The sequence below is a fragment of the Pan troglodytes genome, chromosome 15 (genome assembly GCF_028858775.2).
Source record: "Pan troglodytes isolate AG18354 chromosome 15, NHGRI_mPanTro3-v2.0_pri, whole genome shotgun sequence".
NCBI lineage: Eukaryota > Metazoa > Chordata > Mammalia > Primates > Hominidae > Pan > Pan troglodytes.
In genome coordinates, this window is record NC_072413.2 from 101,001,063 (window position 1) to 101,016,807 (window position 15,745).

Consider the following 15,745-nt stretch of genomic DNA (forward strand, 5'->3'; position numbering starts at 1 on the left):
CAATATGTGGTCAAGACTATTAAAAACAAGAGACTGGCTTTGTGGAATGAAAATGAGCAAACTGCTTTATTTCTTATAAAACGCTGTCAACTGAAGCCAGTCACATGGGTGCTTCCACTACTGCTTGAAAATCCGCCAGTAGGCAAGAAAGGGATTGCTCTCTCGGAAAACTATTTGATGTTAGACCTTATGATAAGTGTAGGTTTCAAAAAAGAAAAGACTCCAAACATGTAAGAACAAAACTGCAACAGTGGCCACAGACGCAGTGAAAGCAGTTTGCTGCAAGCAGCTGCCAACAGGGTGTGAGCAGAGCTGGGACTGCCCCCATCAGGCTACTCAGCCATGACGCTGGTCTGACTGCGGGGTGGAGACCACAGGGCCTGTGGCCTGAGCCTGGGTCTCCTGGTGATAGCCGATCCGGGGGCAACCTCCTGTTCTTTCCCTGCTGGCGGGAGTGTCAGCTGGCCCCGTAACACTGAGCACCTAGGACTCTATTTCTAGGTCTACAACACCCATAGAGAGGAAACCCCTAGCAGGAAGTTACCTGCCCCAACACAAGTGAGAAAGTACACTTACATGGTTAATGCCTGCCCACCCGACCAGCCTGGACAGGGCCCTTTAAGGAAGAAGCAGGGAGCGCCCTCGATCTGCTACAGGGCTGGCATGCTTTTAGCCACCTTGGGATTGAGGAAACCTGACAACTCCCATTCTGGAAGGCACACATATTACTTTTGTAAACATAAAAAGCAATAAAGATGTTTTCCAACTTAATTTTTATTTGGGAAACAAAACTCCCCAAACAGAAAATTTCAACTATCTCCAAAATGGATTTTCTGAATTAATATACTTGGTTTCTTAATTGTACCTCAAATTGAAAACTTCCCTTCTGACTATATGCCAAACCCAAAACCAAATGGAAAATCTCCAACAAAAATACCTACAGTGCCATCATCATTCATCTTCAAACATGATCCAAAGTCAGCCAGGCGGATATGACCATTCACGTCCAAAAGGACATTGTCAGGTTTAATGTCTCTGTTAGTAAAATAAACACACAAATTAACCATCTCCATGCAACATATTAGGTAGATCAAAGCCCTTAACTAGTGGTGATCAGATGAATAAATGCTAATATCCTCTTGTGAACAGCTGTCACCATCCAGTACAAATGCCTCTGTGTGACATTCAGCTGGCATGGTGGCAGCCGAAGTCATATCACTGCCCCTCGTTTAGTCCCCAGTTACCCTGGCGAGGCCCTGTGACGATTCCTACTCGTCTGCCCACCCAGCTAACGAGCCCCTCCTGAGCATCTCCTTGGTGCCAGGCACTGCTCTCCAGCCCACCCACCTATGCACGTGACAACGCTGCCCCTGCCTTCATGAAGCCTGCACACGAGCTGAGGTCTTGCAAACACAAACAGGCACTGCTGTCTCAGGCAGGCTCACACGGTGCAAGCTCTGTGCTGAGTACCACGGAAAACAGGAATGGGACAAAGGGACAGAGGGACACGTGTGGAGGAAGCTGGCTGGGGGCTGCCACACAGAGAGACGGCAGTGGCCAGACGAGGTCCAGGAGGCAGGTGGCGATCTGGAGGAAGACTGCTGGAAACCGCCCCATACCCCCAAAACCGCACTTTATAGATGAAGACATGGAAGCTGAGCCAACTGCCCACAGTTACAGAGCAGCACGTGCTGGAGCAGGAACATAAACACAGGTCTGTCCCACTAATGCCTGTTTCTAAACTACTCTCTGTGCGCTCTCAAACACATGTGCGGGTGCAGGGCACCTCAGAGCATGAATGCTTTTTTCTGGCACAATAAGCTTACGTGACTCAACAGTATGAATGCAAACAAACTTTAAAAACAAAGACAGACATTCAGCAAAAGACAAGTACAAGCATGTTCCCAGCGGCACCACTTCTAACAGCCAAAAGGCAGAAACAATCTAAATCTCTGCCTCCAAGAGAATGGGTGAGTAAGCTGGGCTATACTCATGTGATAGACACCACACCCCAGTGAAAACAGACGGGTACCAACTCCCCCAGCCACATGAATCAATCTCACACAAACATGGGCAGATGATAATTCCTACCTCAAAACCAGAAACAAAACACAAAACCAGAAACAAAAACACAAGGCAAAAGAAACTCTAGCATGTAACACTCCAAACTGAAATAAAATATCCTCAAATAAACATTCAGGAATACGAAAAAGAAAACAAAACAAAATCCCACAATCACACCCACACCCACACCCACACCCACACACACACACACACACATGGCCAGGTGCAGTGGCTCACAAACTATAATCCCAGCACTTTGGGAGGCTGAGGCAAGAGAATTGCTTGAACCTTGGGAGGCAGAGGCTGTAGTGAGCTGTGATTGTGCCACTGCACTCCAGCCTGCGCGACAGAGCAAGACCCTGTCTCAAAACACAAAAACACACATACACACACAAACACACACGCACGCACTAGACAAAAGCATGCAGAAAAGAAGAGCTGATTTAACTCAGGGAAGAAATAGAAGAAACAGATAAAATCTTATCAGAAATGAAATTATAAGAGGACCAAACAAGAACAAATTGAAACAAAAATCTAATGAAAAATTGAGGAAAGGGAAGAAAAGATCTAGAAGAATAAAATGAGGTAAAGAAACAAGGAAAAGCAGTCAGATAGGAAGCAGCCAGAAGCTAAAGTGGGAGACAGGCAAAGAAGGCCCAACAGATGCATAACTGGAGTCCCTGAAAGAAATCAAAACAAAACATGACTAACATTTGACTACAATCCAACAGAACTTTCCAGAAATTAAAAAAAAAAAAAAACCTGAATCTAGAATGAGAGGGCCCATAAGATTAAAAAAAAGAAAATATCAATGTCCTCTTTTTTGAAGCCAGCCAAGTTGATATTGATGTTCATATGAAAAGAAAAGCCAGAAAAACCCTGAAGAGTGAGCTGTGATGGGGATCAGGCCCAGATGATTTCAAAACACACTACACAGCCTCCCTAATTAAAGCAGTGTGGTGCTAGTGTGTGCAGAGGCAGAGAGAAAATGGAATAGAGTAGAATGTCTAGAAACAAACCAACTACATAAAGAAATCAAGTACAGGACAAAGATAATACAAATCACTGGGGCAAAGATAGACTTAAATAAATTGGTGTTGTGACAACTGGAGAGCCATTTAAAGATAAAATTAGAACTCTTCCTTGTGCCGTATATAAGAATAAACCTGAAATGGACCCAAGATCCACATGGAACAGATGAACCTATATGAATGAAAAAGTAAAAATACTAAAAAACAAAACAAAACAACCCCCCCTTCCAAAAAAAAAAAAAAAAAAAAAAAAACAAACCAACACGTGGGTTTTCTTTTTCTGGGAGTAAGGATTTCTCATTCGATTATGTACAAAAATGTTTAAAAATCTGTGTGGCAAAAAACCACAATGAACCACATCAAAAAACAAATGGCAAATTGGGGAAAAATATTTGTAATATATATTACAGATAAAAGGCAAATACTTCTTTAAGAATTGGGGGGGAAAAGCCAGAAATCCATAATAAAAGGGTAAAACCCATGAAAAAACTCACATACGCACACACAAAAATACAAACATGATGGTCAACATCACGAGAAAGGTGAAAAAGAAAACTACAATTGTGTACCACCTCTCACCCATCAGAGGGCAAAAATACAAAAGTCTGAAAATGCACGGTTGGCAAAGCTGCAAGGAAACAGGCACTTTCATCCACTGCTGGTGGGAATACAAATTGGTAATGTCTATGGAGGGAAACTTACAACATCAAATAAACCTACGTATGTATTTTATTTCTCTCTTGATCCAGCAACCCCACTTGTAGAGATTTACCCTGAAGGCACACCACCAAAACAAAAACCACCTTGCACAAGGGTATTTATTTCTACATTTATAATTGCAAAATATTGGAAACTATCTAAATGTCCACTCTTAGGAGACTACTTGAATAAACTATGGTAGTTACCTATGGTAGTTCGCAGTATCATGCAAACATAAAAAAGAATGAAGAGCAGGCCGGGTGCGATGGCTCACGCCTGTAATCCCAGCACTTTGGGAGGCTGAGGCGGAAGGATCGCCTGAGGTTGGGAGTTTGAGACCAGCCTCACCAACATGGAGTACCCTGTCTTTATTAAAAATACAAAATTAGCTGGGCATGGTGGCGGGCGGCTACTCAGGAGGCTGAGGCAGGAGAATCACTTGAACCCAGGAGGCAGAGGTTGCAGTGAGCCGAGATCGCACCACTGCGCGCCAGCCTGGGCAACAAAAGCGAAACTCTGTTTCAAAAGAAAAAAGAAAAAAAAAGAATGAAGAGCTCCATGAATTGATATGGAATAATTTACAGGATACATCACTAAAGTTTTTAAAGGTATCACCTTTTGCTTAACAAAGGATAAACAAGAAAATGCGTGCATGGACGATAGCAGGAGACAGCAGACTGGCTACGGATCCTGGGTTGCCAGCGGAGGTGGGCAGGATAAAGAAGGGGCGACGCTTCTGAGTACAACTTCATGCAGTTTTGGTGTTTTGGAAGCACGCTAACGTCCTACGTACTCAAAGAATAAAACTCAATCAACAAAGGCGGAAGGGAAGTCTAAAATGGAAAACTGATTCAAACCAATGAATCCAACTGTATTTCAAATAAGTAACAACACTGAAGGGGGAGATGGGGTTAAAACAAAACAAAACAAAACAAAACAAATCCAAGTGACTTATGAACACAGAACTTGAATTACTGCAGGTGAGGGGTGCAGTCCCAATGAGATGGGGGAGAACCGCAAACAAACCCGGAACGCTTTCCGGCAGGTTTGCTTCTGTGGTGTCCTGGGCAGAGCAATTCTAAAGCTTTTTTAGACACATCTCAGGACTGAGTGAGTGCACGTACTAACGGTGCTGGGAGTCACAGTTTCAGTAGGAGGAAGACAAAAGTCTGGAAAGGGAGGAAGTCAGGAAGTTAACTCATGATTCCTGAGTATGCACAGGTAGGCGTGTGTGTCCATGAGTGTGTCTATACCTCTGTTACTACCTCTGTGCACTGAGGGGCCTAGAAGCAGGCAACCCCATAGTAATGCGCACGCCCAGCACCCAGAACTTGGTCTTCAAAGCCGCTCCCCACTAAAGGGACTTGAGCTCTTCTGAGAAACAACGGAGTGGGGACAGAGAAGGTATAGGATGAGCCAGAAACTAAGGGCATCCTCAAAAAGTGAAGAGGCACAGCGCAAACACAGGAGTCAGCTAGAATGCCAAATATGGGCCAATTTCAGCACAAAAATAACTAAGATAGTGAATTAAAAACCACTGGGAGAAAGAAGGATCCATGTAGCCACACCGATCACAAGCAGACCAATACACAGGGAGAAAGGAGTTGCTTCCTTAGAGGAGAAAGCCGGATGACGACTGGTCAGCGTGGGGGGTCTGGAGTTGGTGAGTCAATCTGCAACCATGCAAAGACTGGTCCAGGCAAAATTCGTTAATGGGTACTAAATCTCCGGAGGAAATTTTAAAGAGGAAGAGGATATTTGCATGGTCTTAAAAGTATCTCCCCACAGGGAAAAAACTATATAGCAGAAAAATCTAACAAAATCTTAACTGCGTGATGGGTTTATCACCACCAAGGGGCTGATGGATATTGTACGCCTGTGGATATGACACCCTGAGAAGGACACAATATAGCTATACACACACATTCCAAGAGGAAGGAACACATCATCTCAATCTATCAGAAGGAAACATCAGACCAAACCAAAGAAGTCTTCTACTGAAAAAGCAAGGGACACTGTATTCGCCAAACACATCAATGTTCTTCCAACATGCCAATGTCACAACAAAGGAAGGATGAGGAACTATTCTAGATTAAAAGAGATTAAAGAAGACATGACAATAAATGCAACATGTGATCCTGGACTGGATTCTGTACTGGAGGGAAGAAAATACTGTAAGAGACGCTCCTGGGTCAACTGCTAAAATCTGAATAAAGAGGGTATGATTAAGCATGAGTAGTGTAAGTAAGAATTTAGGGGTAAATGCTCTTGGTACATGCAGCTTATTCTTAGATGGGTGAGGAAAAATCTGTGCGTGTGTGTACACATGTGGAGAGGGAGGGGGATGTATATAATAGGAGCCAAAATATTAACAATACGTGAATCTGATTAAAGGTATACGGGTGCTTTTTGTACCGTTCTTGCAACCCTTGTATAAGACTGAAATTTTTTAAGTTTGAAATTATTTGAAACATTATTTAAAAAGAAAACTTTTGAAAGAATGCACATGTAATATGATTCCATATATATAGTATTTTAAAACAGGCAAAGCTGATTTACGCTTTCAGAGCCTCACTGTCTAACATGGTAGCCCCTAGCCACAGAGGGCTATTCAAACTCAAATTAATGTAAATTACATAAAATGAAGAATTCGGTTCTTTTGTTGCACCAGCCACGTTTTGAGTGCTCATGAGCCACATGTGGCTGGGGCTACCGTATTGAGGAGTGCACATCTAGAACATTCTGTCACTGTGGAAAGTTCTGCATAGCACTGTGGGGGGGATGAGGGGTGGTGACCCCTGGGGAGGGAGTGATGGGGGAGCCCCAAGGGGGTTTATCTGGGTGCTGCTGTGAGCGTGCAGTTTCGAACAATCCACTGAGTTGCACCCCTCGGTTTGGGAGCTTTACTGAATACCTGTGACATACCTCAGTAAGATTTACATAAAGAAGTCAACTGAAATGGACTTTAAAGTTACAAAAAGCCCTCCTATCCCAACTACAGATAACAGTGATTTAAAGGATGTTTTTGCTGGGACCCAGAAATAAAACAGCCGCCAGTTATAAATGGCAGACACAGTACCTGCCATGCATAAATTGTCACAATTGACCCTCAGGCCAGCCAGTGTGGTGGGGTAGAGACGGTGCTCCTCTCGTTACGGAAGAGGCAGCTGAGGAGCAGTGACTGCTGCCGCCTCCCAGCCTGCGCTGACAGCACAGTGACATCACGAATGCCAGCACCTGTGCTCAGGTCACACGCTGCAATAACCTAAGAATCCACTCACCGCCTCACCAACTGTTTCAGCACATCAGAATTCAAAAACAATTTTTGTCTCACATTACTTTAGCAGCTTTGACACAAAATCTTTAAGTCTGAAAGAAAAAAATCAAAAGGAAAACATCTGCTGAATATATATATATTCAAAAATATATATATTCAAAAATATATATTAAAAATATATATATTCAAAAAATATATATTAAAAAATATATTTAATTAATTAATTTATTTATTTTTGAGACAGAGTCTCACTCTGTCACCCAGGCTGGAGTGCAGTGACACAATCTCAGCTCACTGCAACCTCTTGACTCCCTGGGTTCAAGCGATTCTCATACCTCAGCCTCCCAAGTAGCCGGGATTACAGGCGTGCACTACCACGCCCAGCTAGTTTTTTGTATTTTTAGTAGAGACAGGGTTTTGCCATGTTGGCCAGGCTGGTCTTGAACTTGTGAGCTCAAGCAATCCACACACCTCGGCCTCCCAAAGTGTTGGGATTACAGGCATGAGCCACTGCACCTGGCCCATCTGCTGAATATATTATTTTCACTAATAAAAATCCTCTTTTCTTGGAAGTGTCTACTATACATATTTAAATACATCTCAATTAAATTTGCTTCAGAGGAACAAATTCTTCTTCATACGTTATATATACTACGTTCACTTCCCAACAGACTCCACCAGTGTTGGGAAGAAAGGCAGGTATCTGCAACTCTGAAGGCTGCGTGCAGAGGGCATGCCGCAGGTGGGTTCTCAATGAGCCGCTCCACATGGGATGCGAGGCTTCTGGCCAAGAGCACGTCTATTAACAGCACTTTTGGGGACGTCTAACAGACTCTCCCATGTCCACCAGTTTTTCTGCATTCTTTTCTCATGAAAAAAGAGTGAAAAGCAGAAAGAGAGAGGGAGAGTTGGAAGGATGAGAGGATGGAAGGATGGAGGGAAAGAGGGAGGGAGGGAGGGGAAATGAAGACCAACACTCCTGGAAGCAGAAGCAGACCCAGCCCCTCCCCTCCCCTCCCCATGACCAGGGCACTCAGAGGCGCTCACTCGACCTCACAAACTTTTCACCATGGCTTCCGGCCTCCACTCCCTTCTGTGAGTCACCCATGTAAATAAAAGATGACCAGTTTTATGACAAGGAAGACTTGAAGCAATGCATACAGGACAAATGTATGAAGAGAAGCTCAAGGAGGTTGCGTAACAAGCTCTGTACCTGGCTGCCGGGAAGAAATGCATTAAAGACAAGGATAATGAGACCACTTTATTTAGACTGGAACAAACTGGTTCTTCTCCCCAAAAATCTCATCATTTAGGCTGAACTTTTTTGGTTTGGGAATGGAAGGCAGGACAATTCAGAGAAATGGAGAAATGATTATATAGGAAAATGTTTAAGGCAAATAACCATAATTTCACATACACACGAAAAATGTCCCAAGTGGCCTGAGACAGGCTAGGAAGACACAGAAGAGAGTAAGGAGGCGCGGAGACACGCCACAACAGGTGTTCTATGGACCGAGTTAGCAGGAATGCAACGACCAGAGTCCAGGCTAAACAGGACCTGGTTGCCAGGAATTCCCTACAAAACAGGGATGTTTTTCCAGGGGCCACCCCAGGACCACCAACACCAGTACACTCTGAGAAGACAGGCCGAGGAGGGGTCTCCGGAAGGCCATCTTCCTTGTATACCTTCCAGGGGCCATTTGCACGCACTGGGGGTCATCTGCGCAGTATAATTCTGTATTTAAAACATGTGGTGGTGGTTGATTTTTTTTTTTTTTAAGTGAACTTGCTGTTTGTGTGAGGAAAGCTCTCCTGACAGAAGAGCACTGGAGGTTCAGGGCAAGGGCTGACTTATGGCTCCCAACCGCCGAGGCCTTTAGATGGGCAGATGCCCAGGCCAACTGAGAGAGCTGACGGTCCCCATGGGCCACTGTGCTGGGACTGCCTATGTCCATTCTCCTCTAATGGCACAGCGGGGAGCAGCGGCATCTTCAGGGGAGAGTCAGGCACAGCGCTGAGAAGCAGCTCTAGGCTCCCCCAAGTGCCTTTTCTCCCAGCTGCTGAGATTCTGGCTAAAATCAGTGGCATCCAGCAGGTGGGGGTGAAAGAGCCATGGTGAATTGCAGGCTTTATGTCTCCCTTCCAGCTCTTCCTCTGACACTGAAAAGGGAGGCTGCTTCTGTCCCTCACCGTACCATTTCTGAGTGATGTCAACTCCCACTTCCATCCGTTCCCCTTGTGGAGCTTCCTGCTGCAAAACCAGCAGAGGTCTGATTCCCACAGCAGGTGTGCCTCAGCCTCCAGAGCACAGTCCACCACCTGGGGTGTGGCTCCAGAGCCACTCTGACCGCCAGATCTTCTCTCCGAGGTTTTCTTTTCTTTTTTTTCTTTTTGTCAGATTTCCTCTACTTCATCTTCTGCCTCTTCTACTCAACTTTCTACTTTAGCTTTTATTTTCCAAGACTTTTTGTTTTCTACATATTCTTTTTCTTAAAATTTGTACTCTGTTCTTATTCTGTTCATACACTATACTCTCTGCTCTCTCTTTAGGGATGTGATGTTCTCTCTCTCTCTTTTTTTTTTTTTTGAGACAGAGTTTCGCTCTTGTTCTCCAGGCTGGAGTGCAATGGCGCGATCTCGGCTCACTGCAACCTCCACTTCACGGGTTCAAGCGGTCCTCCTGCCCCAGCCTCCCGAGCAGCTGGGAGTACAGGTGCTCATCACTAAGCCTGGCTAATTTTTTGTATTTTTAGTAGAGACGGGGTTTTACCATGTTGGCCAGGCAGGTCTCAAACTCCTGACCTCAGGTGATCCACCTGCCTCGGCCTCCCAAAGTGCTGGGATTACAGGCGTGAGCCACTGTGGCCGATGTTCTCTCTCTGAAACCCTTTGTGTCATTCATGATCTCTGCCTTTCCGGATATCATCAGGGGCTGACCTCTCAGGAAGGAGCTGTACCCACCTGTGAGGGGCACCCACAGGGTCCTGGTCTCCCACTGATTTCCTCATCCAGAAGGCTTTTGGGGTCCAGCTGCGGAAGCCAGGCAGCAGCTGTGAAACCTGCAGACACCCGCCTGCGGGGTGGGATCCCCACAGCACCTGACTAACCCCAGGAAGGGGCCCAAGCGGCAGCACAGTGGCACGGGCTCCAAACCATGCTGTAACGTCGGCCACGCCGTAAAGTCGGCCACACCGTAACATCGGCCAGCGGCACCACTCTGGCGCCAATGACATTTCTTTCTGACCCTACCAAATGTTCACAATGCCCCCACCTGAGACTGGGGTAAGACAGGCCTCCTAGAAAAATCTCTGTTCTATTTTTAGATTGCATCTGGGCACTCAGTCTGAATAATGAGTTAATTTGGGGGGAAAAATAAAGTTTTAAAATTACATATTTTGATGTCTACTATGCCCGGACATCAAACGACTGAGCAAAGCTTCTACACAGCCAATTAAGAGAATGAGGATGGCTCACGTCTGTAATCCCAGCACTTTGGGAGGCCGAGGCGGGCGGATCACGAGGTCAGGAGATCAAGACCATTCTGGCTAACACGGTGAAACCCCGTCTCTACTAAAAATACAAAAAAATTATCTGGGCGTGGTGGTGGGCACCTGTAGTCCCAGCTACTCGGGAGGCTGAGGCAGGAGAATGGCGTGAACCCGGGAGGCGGAGCTTGCAGTGAGCTGAGATGATGCCACTGCACTCCAGCCTGGGCGACAGAGCAAGACTCCGTCTCAAAAAAGAAAAGAGAGAGAATGAGGAGAGCGCTTTCTATTTAGGGGGAGAAAAACAATTAAAAAGGTGGTCAAACTAATTTCCCTGGAGATCTGTGATAAATACAAAGACATTTATTTCTCTATTGTGAATTAAGTTCTACCAAGAAGACAGTATAAAATCTAAATGTTAAAATCTATACTAACTTATGGGCCGGGGGAGGTGGCTCATGCCTGTAATTCCAGAACTTTGGGAGGCTGAGGTGGGTGGATCACCTGAGGTCAGGAGTTCTAGACCAGCCTGACCAACATGGAGAAACCCCATCTCTACTAAAAACACAAAATTAGTTGGGTGTGATGGTGCATGCCTGTAATCCTAGCTACTCGGGAGGCTGAGGCAAGAGAATTGCTTGAACCTGGGAGGTGGAGATTATAGTGAGCTGAGATCGCGCCATTGTACTCCAGCCTAGGCAACAAGAGTGAGACTCCATCTCAAAAAAAAAAAACAACCTATACTAACTTATAAAAGCAAACATAACTATGTTAAGAAATGTATTTTTTAAAAAGAAAGAAAGAGAAAGCAATGTCCACAACCTCATCGCACTAAATGAGTGTCTGTTCTTTCGGGACAGCTCCCTGTGTGCTGGGAGGTGCGAGCCATCAGCAATGAGGCTAAGGAAAGGCGCCCACCTCTCTAGCCTCAACTTCCTCCTCTAGCAACGAAGCAGCACTCCAGCAAGACGGAAGAGCTATAACTCAGCGGCGCCCTCGCTCCCCACACAGGAGGGGCTGTGTCTGCTTGGGAAAGCCTCCTGATCACCACGGAGGGGGCCCGAGCACAGGCCTACAGCTCAGAACACAAAGCCATGGAGACCACAATGGCCTCACACCTCTCGAGAGCAGCCTCAAGGTGGAAGACACAGACACATGTGATGCCTGCAAAGTCCCAAGGGGAAAGTGGTTTCCAACTAAAATCTCCACACTGGATAAAGCACCAGTCACGGACACACATGGAATAAAGGCACTGATCTCAAAAAACTCTCTCATATACCCCCCGTTCCAGCCACCACTGGAGGACACGCGCTACCAAGCCAAACTAAAAAGCCAAGAAAAAGAAAAATGAACGGCTCGGAAAAGCAGGGAGCCAGTCCCAGAAAGGGAGAGGGGATCTCTGCACTTGAAAAGCCATCTCAGAATGAGTGCAGCACAGGACAAATGAGGAACCAACGTGGAAGAGAGGAGGGAAACGATGGAAGGGACAGCACCAAGGAAAACCAGATCGAGACTACCCGATGCGTGTCCGGTACGAGCTTCATAACGTGGCCACAATATCTGGGGACAAATTACTGACAGCTACAAAGAAAAGCTAATAAAAAGCAAGGCAATTATCAACTCCAGAGAGAGCAGAAGTTTATATAAGTGTAGTTCTCAACTACAAGGCTGCTGTCACAGTTACGCAGTCATAGTATTATCAACACCAAATGCTGACTGCACCATAGCTGAAAGGATGGATTTTAACCATTCTAATCAGGATGACGTGGAGCCGGGCGCGGTGGCTCACGCCTGTAATCCCAGCACTTTGGGAGGCCGAGACGGGCGGATCACTTGAGGTCAAGAGTTCAAGACCAGCCTGGCCAACATGGCGAAATCCCATCTCTACTAAAAATACAAAAAAATTAGCTGGGCGTAATGGCTACTCAGGAGCCTGAGGCAGGAGAATCTCTTGAACCCAGGAGGCAGAGGCTATAGTGAGTGAAATCACGCCACTGCACTCCAGCCTGGGTGGCAGAGCGAGACTCCATCCTAAAAAATATATCAAAATAAAAATAAAAAGGATGATGTGGGAGAAAGGAAGAGAGTTTGGAAGTATATGTGAGAGAGATGGGTGACAGAGAGAAAGAGGTAATTATGTAAAAGAGTTAAAATTTCAATTTCATAGATGTGATCTAAAGCCAAAAAAGAAAAGAAAGAAATTAGCAATATAAACCTGTGACTTAAGACACATGAAGGCAGATGCTGGAAAAATAATTTTACAAGTTTACAATAGTTACCTGACCAAGTGTAATCAGCGGGGCCAGGGCTGGGCTTGGTTTTGGTTGGAGGCCCTATAGAACTGTTTGACTTTTTAAACCTATTACCATAAAATTATCTTGTAATAAAAATACAAGTAAAACTAGTTTTTAAAAACAACGAAAACCAAAACAAACCACAGGACTGAATCTTTGAGTCTCAGGACAAGAGGGATGTGAAGATGTGGACTCAGTGGCTGAGTCACTGGGGAGCTGCCCTCCCAGCCGAGAAGGCAGAGGGGGCCCCTGAGAGCAGGAGAGGGAGCTGCTTCAGGCCTCTGCCCCACACGCTCTCTCAGCTCAACTCCTGCAAGTCGTAGTGATGGAAGCCTCTTCCTCAAGCCCTATTTCCTTTGTGAGTGTCCTGGGGCCCTTCAGGGGTCAGCACGGCACAGAGAAGACCAGAGTTGAGAAAGAATGTGGGGACAGAGGGCCCCAGGCCCCACACGAGACATTTCAGGGTGGTAAGGACAGAGGACCCTGAGCCCCACGTGAGCCCCACGTGAGCCCCAGGGAGCACAGGCATTTTAGGGAGGGGGTCTTGGGCGGTAGAGACAGAGGACCCCGGGGCCCACGTGAGCCCCAGGGAGCACAGGCATTTTAGCGAGGGGGTCTCAGACGGGGAGAAGTTGAGTCAATGTCAAATAAATATCAAAAGACACAGTGGCTTCGGCTGACAGCAGACCATGACAACTGCAACAATGAGAGCTGGGATCCACCGGCTGCTGGGGCTGGAAGACGGTGATGTGGGCAAATCAGTCTGTGCTGCGGCAGCTCAAAGTGGGGACTCGCTACCTACATGGCTTCTTGGGACGGCCTGGACTTGGGAGCTCTGAAAGGAGTCTTTTAACAATTAAACGTGGTTTCCATAAAATATATCAGAAGCCGGTTACCTGTGCACGTAATGAAGCTGATGGATGGAGTCAATGGCCAGCACCATTTCACCAATGTAGAACCTCGCCATATCTTCCGGAAGCTTGTCTTCAAATTTGCTGAGCAGGGTCAGTAAATCACCACCCACATAGTAATCCATGACTAAGTACTACAAATTGGAAAGAGAAGGGGAGAGAATACCACATTTAGTCACCACTAAACCTGACAGTTACAGGCCAGCCTTCCATGGCGAGGTTCTCAGGCTCCAGGTCTGGCTCGTGGCATCTCAGCTGCTCTTCTGTCACCCAAGACCCTCCTTCTGGAACGTGCGCCCCGATGCGTCCACGACGCCGCCATCTTCAGGGGTGCATATGGCAGAGAGTGGACTTCAGTAAGTGATGTATTTAATCAATGGGAGGAATGATGAAAGGGCTTGAGGTTGGAGAGGGCGCTCTAAAAGCTAGTGACCCAAAGCAGAAGCACAGTTAATAGCCCATCAATCCTATGGGTTTAAAAATAATTCTCCAGGCCCTCATGTTATGTGAGGACGACACCAGACCAGAGAAGGGAGGCGAAGTATCTAACATCACACATGGTATCAGCAGTTCTTATTGGAAAGATTATATCATAAAAGAGCCGAAAGATAATTACTTATAGGTTCACTCCAACAGAAACCTCAGAAAAGCTCCTACTTAAGTAGAAATTGGAGTAATGGGAGAAAAAACATCTGCTAACAGGGCTGAGCCCGTCACTTCCCCGCGAGTTCCCTCGCCACCGGGCCAGCCGTGTGCTGGGAGTGGGCGACCCCGAGGTGAGCCTGCGTAGAGCTCTGCCTGAGGACAGCCTGTCTCTTGCAGCACTCAGAAAGCTCAGGCCACAAAGCCCACAGTCTGTGGAGGCCCCAGTGGGGAGATCTCACAGGTCAGAGAGGCCCAGGACAGGCAAGACCATCAAGCCAGAGTCAGGGTGGCAGCCAACACCTCCATCTCTGGGGCCGCTGTGCCTCAGCGACTGCTAGGGAAGCACATGGCCTGAACCTCACAGGAGCCGCCTTCCTTGGTGCAAATTTCCTGTGAAGAGATGGATGCTGTGGTCTGGACAGCTAGCTTTTAACCAACCCACACAGGGAGTAAACGCCCTGTTTATCAGCCGGGGCAGGGACCCTGTAATATTTATGGAGAACCTAATCATATCAGCTGCTGTCACCATGAAGGCCCACGCTCGGGCCCAGGCTGTGAGACACAGGCCAGTGCTGTCCTGTTCACGCTCCCACCTGCCCCTGCCTCTGGCACCAAGACCCCATCGACACGGGAGGCTTGGGGATGGGCCCAGGGTCTCCCAGCAAGCAAGGACAGAGCAAAGACCTGGGCCCAACAGTCAGACTCCACGCCCATCACATTCAACCAGACTGCGGTGTCTCCAAAGGAAGGGAAGCACCACACCGGTGGGCTTGTCTGAGGAAGGGAGCGGCCCAGCTAATCAGAGGAAATGACAGAAGCCTTCATTTTAGGTCCCTGCTCTCAACAGAATCTTTACCAGCAAACTCTCATCCCTTCCAAGCCTCTCCACAGCTGTCCCACCCTGTGGAGTCTTCCTCAAGCCTCCCTGCCACCGCCAAGGGCAGCCTCAGCCTCCCCGCCCTGGCTCAGGCACTGCCTGTCCTTCCCTGCCGAGTTTTTCAATTTGTTCATTCGCTCGTGCACCCTCACCGTGGCCCTGTCAGCCCCTCTGGCAACAGGGGTGCTGGCATGCACGAGACAGCAAGGTCCCTGGCTCAGCAGAGCTCACACTGGGGGCGGGAGACCGTGGCCAGCATGGAGAGCAGGCAGTGGTGAGCGCCAGCTGACCACAGGCCGCCTGGTGAGGTGCCCAGGCCAGAGGTTGCCAAGCAGAGGCCTGAGGGGAGCCGCGGTCGTGCTCCAGATGAAGGGGTGCGTGCAAAGCGGCTAGGAGGAAAGTGGCAGCGGCACCCTGGAGCCTGCCAAAAGGGGAAGGCCGGCCACAGTGGGGGCTGCAGCC

At 47.2% G+C, this 15,745-nt stretch overlaps 1 protein-coding gene across 14 annotated transcripts in view; it reads right to left on the minus strand.

Moving 5' to 3' along the window:
• The window catches only part of CDC42BPB (CDC42 binding protein kinase beta), a 127,619-nt gene that overhangs the window by 55,879 nt on the left and 55,995 nt on the right, over positions 1 to 15,745 (minus strand). For all 14 annotated transcript variants that reach the window (XR_010151285.1, XR_010151283.1, XR_010151282.1 and 11 more), the window contains exons 5-6: positions 13,747 to 13,895; positions 942 to 1,035 (exon numbers count right to left, since the gene is read on the minus strand). Coding sequence is in view for 6 of the 14 variants with exons in the window: in XM_024348940.3 (XP_024204708.1) it covers positions 942 to 1,035; positions 13,747 to 13,895 (243 nt within the window). In the remaining 8 variants the exon portion in view is untranslated. The remainder of the gene's footprint in view (positions 1 to 941; positions 1,036 to 13,746; positions 13,896 to 15,745) is intronic.